Source organism: Dendrobates tinctorius, unplaced genomic scaffold (assembly GCF_039654945.1).
Source record: "Dendrobates tinctorius isolate UK_male_01 unplaced genomic scaffold, ASM3965494v1 ptg000143l, whole genome shotgun sequence".
In the NCBI taxonomy this organism is placed as follows: Eukaryota; Metazoa; Chordata; class Amphibia; order Anura; family Dendrobatidae; genus Dendrobates; species Dendrobates tinctorius.
The window spans coordinates 29409287-29426406 of record NW_027361810.1 but is presented as its reverse complement, the minus strand read 5'-3'; the positions used below and the strand labels follow the sequence as shown (position 1 = coordinate 29426406).

The following is a 17120-nucleotide window of genomic DNA, read 5'->3' as shown; positions in this document are numbered from 1 at the left end:
ACAGTGTTAATCCAAAAATTGGCGCCAACGCAACTATAAATGCTCTACAGTTATCTGCATTTATTAAAAGAGAAAAAAACCCCTGTTCTGCAGCATTTTCTGACGCCCCTCCCCCACCTTATGTGGCCATTTTCTTCCCGTATATGGCACCTCTTTTTGTATTTGCCGTGCCGTTGCTCGCTGACAATGCCGCCAGAACGGGATTTAGGGTTAACTTTCTGGCAAGGAAATGCTTCCGGCTTTGCTCAGTGTAAAAGTGCGGATCCGTGCAGACAAAAAAAAAACAAAAAAAACACATTTCATTGTCCGGGGAGGACGCCAAAATTTTGGCGGATCCGTCAAAAAAACGGATCCGACAGATATCTGTCCGTCAAAATCCGCTGCTAATGCAAGTCAATGGGGGAAAAAACAGATCCGCCAAAAAGATGGCGGATCCGTTTTTTTTTTCTTTCTTTTTTTTTTTTTTTTTTTTTGCAAAACGGTGGATTTTGACTGATGGAAACAAACGGAAATGTGAAAGAGGCCTAAGATGATTATAGTTAGTTGTTTACATACTTCGGCTCTAAATAATTTCCATAATTTGCTGTCGGCGTTGTCAGCCCGGGAGTTATCCCAAATATATAATCTACCCTGAGGAGTAAAACATTCCTCAATTACTCTTCAATATAAAACTGTCACTTCTTGTTACCAACATTATCCTCCCAAATAAAGAAAAAAAAAATCCGCTAACCTCTATCGCTGTTGAGTGCTATAATGCTTCATAAATGGAGGCAGCGACACATCCAGGAGGAATATCTTCTTTCTCTTCCTTTTAAACACCCTTTCCCTTGAATTGTATTTCTCGAATTCCTTAATTTTGCCAGTTTTCAGACCATGGTGTCTGGATCGTCCGTGAGTCTTCTAATCCAAACTTGTCAACCTAACGGGCAAATACAAGGCTGCCGAGTTCCGTTCAGGAGACCCGTGACCAGTCCAGGTATCACAAACCACCGTACTTGGACTGTTTCACGAATGCCTAGATTTGGCCTTTAAACCTCAAAATAGCCAGTTTAGGTCTTAGAACCTGTCTGAAGATGACAATTCAGAGAGAAGGTGTTAACATAAGCTCATACATATCTGTCCTGGGGAACGTTGTGTTGACTAATATGGCAGTCATTAACATCCACATTTTCTGGACATTTAATGATAAATTACATGTCTCTGCTGCTTTATGCAGTGATATAACTCCTGCTCCATTTTTAGTCCACGTCTAAGTTAAAGTTGCTGTTGAGAATACTTGGCGGCAACCAATATGCCGTTAAAGCCCCCATACACGTCCCGATAGATGGCTGTCAGAAAAATGATAATTTGGCTAGGCACAGCTGGAGAACCCCTTAGTATATGCCTCCTTTTATGAATCGAAGCACAAAGCTCCTGCAGACCACGGCTCCTGCTTTGTTACATTCCACTTTGATTATGTATTACATGTGCAAATATATTTTGAAATTTGCATATTTAATTTCCCAGAGGAGCATTGCATGTCCGAGAAGTCTCCTTATGCCAAATTGGCACTCAAGGAAAAACATTCCCCTTTTGAGACCCTATGTATTACATAGTCACCCATTCATTTCATTGGGCTCTAGTTACAAGCTCAGAATCGATTTATTTAGCATTAGTGAATGTGCTCGGATAAAGTGTTGTCGCAGCATGCTCGAGTGCAAACAGTGACTTTGGCGCGCTTGAAAAATATGTTCGAGTCCCCGTGGCTGCATGTCTTGCGGCTGTTAGACAGCTGCAACACATGCAGGGATTGCCTAAAAAACAGGAAATCCCTGCATGTGTTGCGGCTGTCGAACAGCCGTGAGACATGAAGCCGCGGGGACTCGAACATATTTTTCGAGCACGCCGAAGACACTCTAACCGCACATGAACATGCTCAGATAACACCTCATCCGAGCATGTTCGCTCATCACCATTTGACATCTTTTACAACTTAAAGGGGTTTCTCTTACGCCAGCTTGACACATCCGGCATTCTTGGTCTGAGTATGGACCGCTATGTACTAACCGGCCGCAGATGATCTAACTTGAACTCGACACCCTCATATATGCCAGTGACTGTTGTGTTTGGGTCACGAGACATGCGTTCAGTCCATTTATTAAGGTCTGTCCCCTGATCATGAATGTTGGAAGGCGCCTTCTCATTCCACACTGCGTTGAACGCCGCAGACACTTCACAGCAATATCTCTCTGAACTAGAATGGATCTTCCAGAGCAGTCCGTAAAGTGATGACGGTCTACTCAGGCCGAAACATTTTCTCATTCTGGATTGCAATTGTCCAATAAATCATAAGTGAGTGCCAAGTTTTATCACTGATACCATTCGGGACAGGATCCTACTTGTTCACCTACTGACGAGAAGTGCCGCGTTCATTGTCCCGTTGCTCTATGTGCTGACAAAAATAATGCAAAAACAATACAAGCTATACAGGGCGGACATTCCATAGTAAGGATCATGCATCCCCGACCGGTTTACAAGGTGCCAATAATTTATTTTTATTTATTATTATTAGGTGCCAATGATTACTCTGTAAATGGAGCTAAATCAGCACTGATCGACTTGCTGTAATGATCCTGTAGATTACTTGTATCCCCTCCAGGGACCTCTACTGGAAAAATGTAGTATTACATGTGGCCACGGGGTCTGTCAAAGGTTGAGTAGCTAGTTGTTAGTGATACGTCAGTCTACAAGGGGCCATGAAGGTGAACTTGCTCTGTATTGTCCTTTTTAAAGCAAATTAAAAAAGATGTTGCTAAGAAAAGACTTACAATTTTAAGGTCTTTGTTTTTTGTGTTTTTTTTTCTTTTCGGGGAGGTGGTGTTGTGAGTATAAAAAGTTGATGTTGAAGCATTGGACCGTGGATCGTGCCTTTTGTTTCTCTGTAGGATTAGCTTGGCCTGCGGATCCGACTTATTAAATATTTGAATTGACCATAAAAGCCAGCGTCACAGCAATTTAATGGCTAATTCCAATAATGTAACAGAGGTGAAAGAGTGATCTTTCAAGGACTCTTCATTGCTCTGTGGAAATGTGTGAAATCAAAGATATTGTGCTCTGTGCCACTCGACTTTATCATACAGAGTCACTGAATGTTACATCCTATTTTATCTAGGGAAGTCGCTGCATGGCGAGGCGTTAAATTACAGCGTGGAGACCCTGGCGATATTTGTCCTGGCTCCTGTCATTGTTCTGGTAGTGCTTTCTTTTGTGGCCATGCTGGTCTTCCGAAAAATTCAGCAACGTCACATGGAACGATTGAGCACTCGAGACGCAGAGTACGGGACTATAGACGGGCTGATCGCATCCAATGTGGGGGATAGCACGCTTGCCGTAAGTGTTTCTGGACCTCTAAACTCTGAATTTTCACTTGAGAAAAGATACGTGAGCTCATTAGTGGTTAGGTAAAACGCTGCTCCGTAGATGCTGCTAAGAATAGTGGGGGAATAGCAATTACAACTACTGAAATCCTGTTTGGCTTTCAAAAAGTGGTTGTCACCTTCCGACTCCTTTTTTACCTATTTATTTAATATAAAAAAAAAAAAAATTCTCTGCTCTTATACATTTTCTGTGCCAAAAAATAAAGAGTGTGTCGGCACAAAGGCACAAAAAGACTGTTCAAACCAAGCACAGGCATACGGTGCACCCTTGGAGTGGCCAAACAGATGTCCATCTTCCTACCTTCAGAGCACCTTTTCCATCTATCTCCATCCTGTGGTTCTCATAAGGTCAGATCTAGGAAGAAAAGGGTATAGATGGATGGAAGACAAGTAGGTGGGAAGTTGCAATGAGCCATTTGGCCATGGCAAGGGTGCACCCAAGCGTCTGTGCTTGGTTTGAATGGTCGTTTGTGCTGGAAGACTCCTTTTTAATTCTCATACCTATTAGTGATGGAGGATGTGCTGTAGTGTCAGAAGTAGCTCAATGATGGGAGGCAATTCTTTTAGATGAAAAAAGCACTCTGGACTAACCCTTGAAAGTGATAATTCCTGTACAGTTGTGTGAAAGTGTTTGCACCCTTCCTGATTTACTATTCTTTTGCACGTTTCTCACACTTAAGGCTACGTCCACACGGTCAGTAACCGGCAGCGCTTTGAACGCAGCACATGTCCACTGCGTTCAAAGTGCTGCCACCTTTTGAACACGTCCTATACATTCCACTGGTGATATTTACCTTGCGTCTCCGCAAGATAATAGACATGCTGCAGTCTGGAAAGACGCGCCTCTTATGCGTCTCCACAGGGAAGCTGCGGGCGCCAGTGCACACATAATGGAGATGGGATTTCTTGAAATCCCATCCACTATGATGTAACATCTGGACTCTGCGGATGTACACAGCGTCCAACCCACAGTGTTTACTTACTGTGGGAACATACCCTAAATGTTTCAGATCAGAAAACAAATTTAAATATTAGACAAGGATAACACAAGTAATCCTAAAATGCAGTTTTTAAGGTCATTATTAAGGGAAAAATAAACACAAACCTACAGGGCCCTGTGTGAAAAATTGATTCCCATAAATTAACTGTGGTTTTTCACATCTTTGGGAAGCTGAGTTCAATTTCCCTAGCCACACTCAGGCCTGATTACTGCCACACCTGTTCTCAATCCTGTTGTCAATCAAGAAATCACTTAAATAGGACCTGCCTTGCAAAGTGAAGTAAGCCAAAAGTTCTGCAAAAGCTAGACATCATGCTGCAATACAAAGAAATTCTGGGACAGATGAGAAACAGTCATTGAAATCTGTCAGTCTGGAAAAGGTTATAAAGCCATTTCTAAAGCTTTGGGACTGCAGCAAACGACAGTGAGGGCCATTATCCATAAATGGTGAAAATATGGAACAGTGGTGCATATTCCCAGGAGTGGCCCGCCAACCAAAATGATACGACTCATCCAAGAGGTAACAAAACCACACCAACATCCAAAGACCTGCAGGCCTCACTTGCCTCAGTTAAGGTCAGTGTTATGTTCAAGACTCCACCATAAGAAAGAGACTGGACAAAAATGGCATAACGAACATAAAAACTTGTCTCAGTTTTGCCAGAAAACATTTTAATGATCCCCAAGACATTTGTGAGAATACGAAGACTGACAAGACAAAAGTTTAACTTTTTGGAAGGTGTATGTCGCGTTACATCTGGCGTAGAAGTAACACAACATTTCAGAAAAGGAACATTACACCACAGTAAAATATGGTGGTGGTGTGATGGTCTCGGGCTGTTTTGCTGCTTCATGACCTGGAAGACTTGTTCTGGTAAATGGAATCATGAACTCTGCTGTCTACCAAAAAATCCTGAAGGAGAATGTCTGGCCATCTGGACAACGATCCAAAAAACACCAGCAAGTCCACCTCTGAATGGCTTTAAAAAAAAACCAACAAAAAAACTAAATCAAGACTTTGGAGTGGCCTAGTCAAAGTCCTGACTATAATCTGATTGAGATGCTGTGGCGTGACCCTAAAAAGGCGGTTCATGCTCGGAATCCTCCAATGTGGCCGAATTACAACAATTCTGCAAAAGATGAGTGAGCCAGAATTTCTCTAAAGCGTTGTAAAAGACTCATTGCCAGTTATCGCAAACGCTTGATTGCAGTTGTTGCTGCTAAGGGTGACCCAACCAGTTGTTATTTTTAGGGGGCAATCACTTTATCACAGAGGGCCCTGTTTGTTTGGATTTCTTTTTCCCTTAACAATAAAGACCTTCATTTATAAACTGCATTTCATGATTACTTGTGATATCTCTGTGTAATATTTAAATTTGTTTGGTGATCTGAAACATTTAAGTGTGACAAACATGTAAAAGAATAGGAAATCACTTTTTCACACAACTGTATTGGAGATTTATGGCTCAACTCTTTCCATACCTCCCGTAGCTTAAAATGCATGCATTCAGCTCTCCTTTGAAGTGTATGGAAATTGTGCCGACTGGTCTGTATATCCTGTTCTACTGATAGGTGAGACGAGAGCCCCACTGGTGGGACCTCTGGGGATATACAATAAATATTTAAAATTGTAAAATCCCTTAAGTATTTCTACTTACTGCTGTAATACTACCCCCTATGGACAAGAATACATGCCTGAATGGGTAGGAGAATGCTCATGTATAACTGGATTAGCTTGTTTAAATAAGCGATCCATCCTCAATATAAACATAACACACTTATATGATGGGTAAAGTTTCATCTCCGTAACTTTGTTTATGTAGAGAACTGTAAAATAAACTCTCAAAACTAAATTTAGTTTTTCTATTTTTTTTTTTTTTTTCTAGTAAAATAAAGTTAATTCCTACAAGCCACGCTAGATGAAATATATGCTAGTAAAATGAAGGAAAAGACGTCCTATCGTTTGTCTAATCATCATCGTTTCTAGTCGTTTATTGAAATATTTATATATGTTTTTAAGAGTAGAATGTACAGTGCTGTCCCCTAGTGGCGAGAGTGATCACTTAGTTTAGCATGTTGGTGCAGTTCCATTTGATAGTGACTCTTGTGCATTTTTCTTACTCGTCAAATGCAGAAAGCAAAATTTGTCATCTTTAATATTTCTCTAGGATCTGCTGGATCACTCGTGTACGTCTGGCAGTGGGTCTGGGCTTCCGTTCCTGGTCCAGAGAACAGTGGCTCGCCAGATTACTCTTGCGGAATGTGTTGGTTAGTACTTTCTTTTTTTTTTTTAATTTTTTTTATTTTTGTAATGTTACGGATGGGAATGACAAATGTGTGTGTGTGTGTGTGTGTGTGTATGTATATATATATATATATATATATATATATATATATATATATATATATATATATATATATATATATATATATATATATATAATGTGTATGTATGTATGTATATGTATGTGTATATATATATATACTACACATATATCGTATATATTATCTTTTTTTTTTTGTATGTTAACTGTAAGCCTTTAAAGCTGTACATTGGGTGTGTCATGATTATTATAAACCCCCTCGATTTACTGGAGAACCCAGCATCGTGTGTAACAGTTCCTCTACACCTGGATGTGCTTTAGCTGAAATGTATTGCACCAGCTCCCTGCACTACATTACACCCTGCCGGCCGGTCAGAGGCGGCACATACCAGTGACGTCACCCATAGCTGGCACGCAGAATTGGTTCCAGCAGAATGATACTATTCATAGTTGTTTTACTAATAAATGGGGTCCTGAATGCTGGGCTATCCTCTATTCCTTAGTAGGGTATTTATTAGTGTTAAGCAAAAAGATTCACTGGATCCTGGTCCCCCGGCCACTTTGGTAGTCTGTGACCGCTGAACCAGAGTCCTGCGAACTTCCTTCTACCTGCTGGCATACCCGGCGCCTTTTCTTATTAGTGAGCCTGATATGAAATCATGCATGTCATCACAGTGATGACATTGGTCCAGACCGCCTAATGGGAAGAGGCATCGGGGGGTACCAGCAGGTAGGAAGAGATTAGCGGGGCTCTGGTACCGTGGTCCGCGGACTACCAAAGTAGCCGATAGACCAGGGTCCTGCAAATTTTTTTTTTTTTTTTTTGCTCCTCTAGTAATTGCAAAATCATTTAGCCCCATTCAAGCAAATCATTTCTCACTTTTCAAACAAAGTGAGATAATCTATGTAAGCATCATACAACGCCAAGTCAATGAAAATATTGATTTTGGGTACAATATTTTTGAGCCATGGCAAAAAATAAATAAAATTGAATTTTCTACTAAAAATTTCCAAATTTCTTGCATGAAGATTTTTTATAAGCTCCAAATTATTCTTGCAAGGATGCCCTGCTATTTACATACTTCACAGAGTGGAATTATCTGAATAGCATTTAGCCTTTTTTTTTTTTTTTTAATTTTTTTTTAGGAAAGTAAACTTTTAAAATAGTTAGTTTTTAATAGGATAACTTTTACGCGTTGTGGATTTCTGCACGTCGCACCTGACAGTCCTGATTCATGACGCCAGTCCTAGGCTTAAGTAGATAAAAAGAACCTTCCTTGGGCTAAATTTATCTGCTAGACTGGTTAAAGTCAGAACAAGCGCGGACACAAAAGCGGCATTATATTATTCCACCACTTTATGAAGGACGCGCTGAGCAGCCAAGTCCTGTAACAAAGCCCTGGCACGGCCCAGGCTTCTTTCACTACTGTATACCTGCAAGGTTTTTTTCTATTGTGCAAAGCTCCAACATTTTTAATGAGTGTCAGTTTATAAAATTCTTGGCAGGAGGGTTCAGGGTCTGCTGACACAGAGTGATAATGTAAGACGTATTACCATTCGGTGCCTTTTTGAAATATGGGACAGTGCCAAGAGATTCCGATTACAATGCCGGAGCGCCATTAGTGAGGGTTGGGTTTCCACTGCTCACAGGAGGCCGAGTTTTTTATTTCACGTGTCGTCCTGCTGATCATGGCAGATTATAAACTTTTGTTCTCGTGTCACCTAATGCACAAAATGGCGATGACTTCAACTCAGTCTTTCTACCTTGTCAATGTGCAGCTACTACTGATGAGCAAACATGCTGGGATAAAGCGTTATCCTAGCATGCTCGGGTCCGAAACCGAGTGACTTCGGCGTGCTCGAAAAATGTTAGTCCCGGCAGCTGTTTGACAGTGCAACACATGCAAGGATTGCATGTTTTAGGCAATCCCTGCATGTGGTGCTGCTGTCGAACAGCCTCTAAACATGCAGCCGCGGGGACTCGAACATATTTTTCAAGCACTCCGAAGTCACTCGTTTAGCACTCGAGCATGCTCGGATAACACTTTATCGGAGCACGTTCGCTCATCGCTAAAGACAGCCCCTTTATAATCCCGTAAAACCAATGCCAAGCCTACTCACTCTTCGTATCTGATGGGTCCTATGTGACTGACAAGTCTGATTAACGCTTCATTAACCCTTTTTATGGAAATTGCTTTTTTATTTTTTCCCTTATTTGTTCTGCTTGAAAGGTAAAAATAAATAAAAATGCAAAGCGTCAACTAGATTTAATTTAATGTTCATGGCAAAAAATGTGAACCTATTAGGATGGTTCAGTGGGTTGCAAAAAATATAAACTGTTTCTAATTCATTATTTTTTTTCTTTTTAGGTAAGGGTCGTTACGGAGAAGTATGGCGCGGCCATTGGCAAGGAGAAAGCGTCGCTGTAAAGATCTTCTCATCACGAGACGAGAAGTCCTGGTTCAGGGAGACTGAATTATACAACACGGTGCTGTTAAGGCATGAAAACATTCTAGGTAAGCGTTCCCTGGCGTGGTAGCACGCTCGCACACAAATTCGCTGTCTGCTGCAGACTAAAGGCTTTGCTGCATTAAGTCCATGACATCCGGAATTTTGGACGCGTCCGACCGCCAACTGTAGATGGGTTATTGCGAGTGTCTCGGGATTCTTGGCCTGCCCTTTTGGGAAGATGGTTGAACGTTCAGTTTGGGAGAGTGCGGATTTAATTAGCAGAAGCCCATCCTGCGTTCTCACCAGATGGTTATAGCTGATGGGAATGCGAGGCAGCTACTTGTTTTAGTAACTGTTTAAAAGCAACTACTGTTAATGGAAAAGTACCAATCTACAGCTCCCCCGGCCCTGGCTCTGTCAATCTGGTGAGCATTACATTTCATTTTAATTGATATGTATGGGCATTGCCAGCTGGAAGCCTCATATTTCTTGAAATAATTTCAGTGAAATGTAAAAAATTGATGTTAGTGCCTTTTTTTTTAAACAAAAATTGTGTGTATGTATGTGTGTGTGTGTATATGTGTGTGTGTGTGTATGTATGTGTATATATATATATACCGTGTATCTATGTATGTGTGTAATAAAAATATATATATATATTATATTGTGTGTGTGTTTATTCCCTACTTCTTGTGCTGCACATCATGACCAGAGAGAACATGAAAATGATAGTAAAAAGGATTTTCAGGTGTCAAAAAACCCTGCAGTTTATTTAATAAATGGCTCTATGCTTTTCACGCCTTCCCTAGGTCTGTCATTAAGCGGCTGCGGTGCTGCTGACGTAATTGACGGGGCCGTGGGGTACTTGGTACCGAGCCCGTTAACTTCAATGGGAGATGTCACAGCGGCGGTGACTTGGTCCGTGACCCCAGGAGGTCAAGTAAAAGGTGTAGAATTTGATGAGGATAAAGTTTATGTAGTGATTCGTGACGCCAGTTGGAGTGATCGACTGTAGTATAGCCAGCACTGCAGATGATCCCTGGGGGAATAGATGGTGATGGCAGTGCAGATGTTAAACCCTCTCCAACCAGGGCAGACCACCAGAGATTGTGATGCAAGTAGAAGGCACGGAGTAATAATGCAGGAGACAAGGAAAGTCACTTTAGTATTTACTGTAGTTCAGGTGCAGTTCAGAGGAGATATTACAACTCTCATCAGGTTACAGTCTGCTCTGGAGAATGGGAGTTATCTTTCTCTTTGCTGTGACTCAGTGTTCCTCCTGCTATTCTAATCCCTTCTGGGACCAAGGCTTTCTGGCGTTTAGAACTTCCCAGTATTGCCTCTACTCACTGTGTATTTCGCCTTCAGCAACTTGCAGTTTGAATCCTTTGTGACGCCGCTCAAGTTCCCACTTGCACTGTCCTTCACTGATTCCAGGTTATTGCAGTATTTCTGAGGGAAAACACTTTTCTGCTGGTTGTATAATCCCACGCAGTCTCTCAGCTTATCACCCAGCTCTGAAAGCATGGATGATCTAGGGGCTGGTTCCCTGTTTGTTAGCTCTCACTCCTGGATCATCCACATGTCATCATGGCCTCCAAGACTTCTTCGTCCTTCACACTGAGAACAACCACTTGGCCCCTCCCCCTTCCAGTTAGGGTATGTCTGCAAAGCTCGCAGCTTCAGACAAATAGGGGAGTGAGGCAAATTCTGTGTGTGTCTAGCAGAGAAAGCATAACTCCCATTGCTCACAAAACACACAAAAAAGTACATATTTAACCCTTTTGTGGCGATAAAGACGAAGGGCGCCACATAATGACCGACACCGGGAGCAACAGCTAGAGCAAACGCAACCTTGGGTATCTTCCACACATCCAGATATTTCCGGTACTGAAAAAAAAAAACCTACCAGCGATATCCATGTATGTGTGTTTAATACGTGTGGCAACTGCGTGCCGCATCAGTATCACTCGTACCATTGCCTGTGAATCAGAAGTATTGTTCACACTGATCCCCAGCGCTGGGTGCTGAAGACAGCTCACATCATTGTTCCCTACACACTCTGCGATCAGCAATGGCAGGAGAGAATGTTGAGAGTTCTATTCAACTGAAAACTTTGAGAGCAGGTGGCGACTGAGCTATAAATAAAAAATGATGTTGGTTCACTTGTATGTTTGATAACCAGCCTGGCAAAACTTGACAGCTGTGGGCTGCACCTGTCAGCTTTAGCAAGGCTGGTTATCAAGAATGTAGATGTCCTCACACCGTATTTTTTAATTATTTGAATAAATAAAAAATGGCTTGGGGTCCCTTCTATTTTTGACAACCAGCCAAGCCAAAGCAGACATCTGGGGGCTGGTATTCTCAGGCTGGTAAGGGGCCATGTATATTGCCCCCCCCTACAGCCTAAAAAGTGCACCCCACAGCCACCCAAGAAAAGGCACTTTGCCCAGCTCTTCACAATTACGGAGAAGTTGGGTCAGTAGTTAAAGGGGGGATGATAAATACAGAGACAAGAGACTTCCCGTTTATACATAGAGCAGAGAAAAGGGAAGAATTATCTGGGTAGAAGGGAAAAATGAGCAATTCTAATTACATAGCACTATATAATATGATGACTGCAGTATATGAAGAGGATTAAAACTTTGATGGGAGGAGGATGAGTGCTTATTTAAATCTTTTAAACAGATATTCAAAACTTAAAATGTTATCGGCTCTATGGGGCATGCTTATTGGTTGGGTGTCCTATTTCCTAGCAGATCTGGTTCCAAATTGTGTTGGACATAAAACGCCAACAATTCCTGTGTCTGCATGGGACTACACTAGATGTGTGAAGTGGACTGGCTGCCTATTTTAATACGCTTCTCTGTTAGTGCTGATCGAACATGTTGGAATTAAGTGTTAACCAAGTGTCGTCGGCATGCTCGAAAAATGTTTGAGTCCCTGCGCCTTCACGTCTTGCTTCAGTTCGACAGCCACAACACATGCAGGGATTACCTAACAAACTGCCGCGGGAACTTGAACGTATTATTCGAGCACGCCAAAGATACTTGGTTAGCACCCCATCATCCTGGAATAACGCCTTATCCGAGCACATTCGCTCATCACTACTGTTTTATGCATTGACTGTGACGGTCTCTCAAAAGATTACTAAAATTGATGAAACTTGAAAGAATACAGCTGTTGCACATCTCCATGGTAACAGACTACAAATAAACTATGTAGTCTGATCCTGCAGTCATACATTTGTTTCCCATCTAGCAGTCAGTGAAAATGGACAACAAGGAGGGCTTTTACGGACTTATAGGTTTGCATTACCGGTATTTTGATCCGTCACCCAGTTCAAAAACGGATATGTCTCTGCAATTTTACGTGGACCACTCAGTCTGCCAAAAATTGCGGATGTGTGAACAGCGCCATTCACTATTAAGAGTACGAGTGCTGTCTGTGAAAAAAACTGATACTCAAAATAAAAAAAAAAAAGTGTGAGTGAGGCCTAATTAACATCCATTATGTAAGAAAGAGGTAAAGGAGACAAAGATGCAGAACTGTAGATTTTTTATTTTTTTTTTTACTTGTCACCCATGGCAAATATAACAATTTAAAGCACAAATGGCGTAATAAAAGGAAAAAAAAATGGGAAGAGTCCTTGAAGCTACAAATATATGGTGATTACCAAAAACAATCCATATAAACCAGAATTTCCCCCACCCCACCATCCGTGACACTGGCTTGGGAGCACCATAATCACAACAGTTTTTTCTCCAGACTTCGGGGAACAGTCGTGCTATTGTCAAGGGTCCCAAAAATCCACCGGGATAATTTTTCAACAAATGAATGGAGACATAACCCGAATGAGTGACCCGAAGCAATTTAAAGCCAACTTCAAGGACATCCAAGCTCCCCGGGCCACCATAACCCAATAAAACCACCTTTATTTTATTTCAAAAATTAGGGAGGGCGAGCGGGACTGTAAAATTGGTTCCTATGAGTGGGATTGACAAAATCCCTCCCCTAACCTATCTTTTTATACCCTTTTTACTAACCTGCCCCACTTTTCCCTCCAACCCATGGTCATGCCAATCTTCGCCCATTATCTGGGCCAAGGCTCCAGGCTTCTGTTTACTGAACCAACTTCACGCCTAAAAAATTTCCGTTTTCCTTCGTCCTTTTGTTTAACCCATCCCAGCATTCCAGACATTTTTGTTTTCTTCTCATTACATTTTCCTTCCCCCCCCCATAAATATCCTTGCATGTTCAGACAGCAGAACAGCAAAGCGAGAAATCGCTGCCTGCGCTTAGGTTCTGGAAACGTAACATCACCACCACCCTCCAAAGAAAATCTGTAGACTGGAGTGTCTCCGCAGTGCCCTGGGCTCAGATCTAGCGTTCAGTCTAATCTCAGCTCCACTTTGTCGCCCTATTTTACAAGCAGGATCTTACTGTCTTGGCAGGATTGTGTGCTGCTGCTAGTTCTCACTTTTAATAGTGGTATTTAGGTTTGGAGGCGAGGTGCCGAATGAGTCTGTACTTGAGATTCATCACACGAGTCTCTTAAATATGCCACACTTGGTTACTGAGATTAGCTCTGGGATTAGACGTCTATGGAATAAAATGTTGCTTCTGTCAGGGTTTTTTTTCCCTTTGTAGTTTGTTCATGTATTTTTGCACTTTTATGGTTGGTTCTGTACTTGTATATCCTCTGTTTATGCATTTGCATTATTTTTTTAAGCACCCTGTCACACAATTTGCTACTCCATCTGAGAGCAACATGATGTAGGGGCAGAGACCCTGATTCCAGCGGTGTCACTCGCTGGGCTGCTTGCTGCAGTTATGATAAAAAAAATCCCTGTTTTATCTGCTGCAGATCTATCCATAGTTGGAATTCTGAGCTCTGGATTACCACGCCCCAAGTCATTGTTTGACAGCTTTCTGCCTATGCATAGAAAGCTGCCAATAAGTGGTGGAATCATACAGAGTTCATGAATGAATATGGAGGACTACCCGGCAGCAGGGTTACCAGTCCTAGTCATCTGCTGATTAAAACTGTGATTTTATCAGAAATAAAGCAACGGCCCACTTTGTTTTCATTTTTTGATCAATATACGGAACATATATATTCATTTTTTTTTTTTTTTTTTTTTTATTTTTTTTCAGAACGGGCAAACTATATTGGCACCGTTCTGGAATAGATGTGATGTTGTGATCACTTTTTTTTTTTGGGTGGAATTTGCCCCCCACCCCTCCAAAAAAAAAAATTAGTGTATTTTAGATTGCGATAGATCAGACTTTGTGGTGCATTGATGCAAAATTTAGGTTTTTGAATTTTTTTAATACTTTTATTTTTAATGGAGGGAAAGTGGGTAGTGACTTGAGATATATATATATATATATATATATATATATATTTTTTTTTTATATTTAAAACCATATTTTTCTTTCAAATTTTTCACTTTTTTTCCTTTGTTAGTCTCATTTGAAGCATGACCACAGTTTCTGTTTATTAATGGGGTGCCACAAGGACCCATAGGTACACTGATGGTGGTGTGGAACGGCGCGCTCTGTGGTTGCACTGTAAATGCTTTTTTCACAGGTTGTGCTCCACCCGCAGCTGTTTGAGGCACATCCTGACTGTCTCACAACGATTATCTGCCTGGTATGGAGTGGCCTCATCTGAGCCCACCTTATACGCCCACTCCCAGCCTTATTAATGGGTCATTCATCGGTATTCATTGTTGTGTCCACCGCCATCCAGCATCACGCGAGTGGGCGCTGATCAGCTGCAGCGTTCACTATTCATCTGAGCGAAAGAAATGATCTAGAGCAAAATGTGAACCCTGCGGCTGATCAGAGGATGCTGATTGGCTGCATTGCTCACGTGATGTCACTGCCGGATGGTGATGTCAAGAGACTGGGGAGAAAATCGGCACTGAGAACAGAAAAGCGGTGCCATGCCGGGAGGCACGTATTAATTTTAAACTTTATTTTTTTCCTGACCTCTCTGGGTCGCTAATCAGAGGATGACCAGTGATGGATTAGCCTCTTTGAGTCTGATTGCATGCCAGATAAGTCAATCTTATTATGGGTATAAATGGTACTTTTTAAATTTGAGAATCTGATTATAAATGGGGTCTCATGGAAGCCCCACAATTGTAAAAATGAATATCTACATAGAGCCCTATGAATTTGACTCTCTACGATGACTGTTGAGTTCTGCAATGGATATCAATTTAGTTTTAGCAACACTTAGAAATGTTAGAAACGGCGCCACCCTTTATGCACAGGCTGCTTTAGGTATTGCAGCTTAGTTAATGCCACATTATCAAACACAACCCATGGACAAAAGTGTCACTGGATGTTGAGAAAACAGCAATTTTTTTTTTCTAATCCTGGTAAACTCATCATACGTGTTGTGAAATAGGATCCCATGGAATCGTCTGATTCTCGCTGCTTTTTTCTTACCAGGTTTCATTGCCTCAGATATGACTTCCAGAAACTCCAGCACGCAGTTGTGGCTAATTACGCACTACCATGAAATGGGATCCCTCTACGATTACTTGCAAGTAACCACATTGGACACGGTCACCTGTCTCCGAGTTGTCCTTTCCATAGCCAGCGGATTAGCACATTTGCACGTGGAGATATTCGGTACACAGGGGAAGCCTGCCATCGCTCACCGGGATTTAAAAAGCAAGAATATTCTAGTTAAGAAGAACGGCCAGTGCTGCATAGCTGATCTAGGTAACCTCACCAGGAGCTCGGCCAAAATATTCTTCAAAGTGTGTTTTATCCATTTTGCTATATGTTTACCAGCTCCATTTTTGGATTGTACCCAGAATAGTTTGGCTCAGGGGTGCTGATCAAGATGCAGTCATATTGTCAAATTAAGCAATAAACAGCAGCTGGGAAAAACTTATTTTTTTTTTTTTTATATTTTCATGTTATCTAGTTTTAATACTTTGAACGACCACTAGATGGCAGTATTTATTCCCGTTATTGTGGTTCCTAATCCTTGGGTTTTGATAAAGAAGACCTAAAAAAAGACCGAAGGGTCAAACGGATCCTGATCCGTCAATAGCAGCTATTTAAGTCTCTTTTTGTGCTTTTAGTAGTTTGCACCGTAATAATCAAAATGGCGCTTTTTTTATGAATTAGGCATAAAATAAAAAATGTGCGTTTGTTTGTTTTTTTGTTTTTTTTTGCAAATGTTCACAATACATTCAGTGAGCTGTAAGATGTAACAAGTCTTCCGCTGCGCAAATAAAAAAAAAAAAAATTTAGTCTGCAAAAAAGTTGCAATATTAGTCGAATACATCAGTATAAGGAAAACCACTGTCTAAAACCTAATTGATGGGGATTATAGAAAAAGAAAAAAAATAGTGTAAAAACGGCGCATAATGAATTTGTTGCAAAAAATGAAAAGTGCTTGAAATCAAATTTTTTAAAACCCTCCCCAATTAAAGGCCCAAAACAAATCTGGGGGCTGCATGGTTACCGCAGAGTCATTCCTCTTCTGAAGTGTTTAAAGGATATTAAAATTGAGATCTATATTGCAGCACATCTCACAGACAAGGGGCAGGGGGCAGTTTTACGTCACTCAATTAGCAAATTTTGAGCAAAAAATTCCACTGTTTTGTTTTATACAGCCCTTAAAGGGTTTGTCCAGACTTGGGATAGAGCGACTGCAGACTTTTATGTGACTGCAGACTTGTGAAGCCTAGCCTCACATGCAATGCCCACTGTTAAGATTTTTCGGTGCATGACAGCAAGTATGTGATTTGCACACGTGGTCACGTGCAGACTAGACTTGCGATACCGGACACGTCTTGTCGAAATGTGGCCGAACGCGTGCAAGTTGCATACTTGCGGTGACATGACTGTCCGCTCCTGGCGCCGGAGAATCCTTACAGTGCGTGTGATGTGAGGATT

The 17120-nt window shown here is 41.4% G+C and overlaps 1 protein-coding gene across 3 annotated transcripts in view; it reads left to right on the top strand.

Annotated features, from left to right (window-relative positions):
* Positions 1-17120, top strand: part of ACVR1 (activin A receptor type 1) — an 81326-nt gene that overhangs the window by 53974 nt on the left and 10232 nt on the right. For all 3 annotated transcript variants that reach the window (XM_073545660.1, XM_073545659.1, XM_073545658.1), the window contains 4 exons: positions 3152-3369; positions 6585-6684; positions 9110-9256; positions 15657-15932. In XM_073545660.1, coding sequence (XP_073401761.1) covers positions 3152-3369; positions 6585-6684; positions 9110-9256; positions 15657-15932 — 741 coding nt within the window. The remainder of the gene's footprint in view (positions 1-3151; positions 3370-6584; positions 6685-9109; positions 9257-15656; positions 15933-17120) is intronic.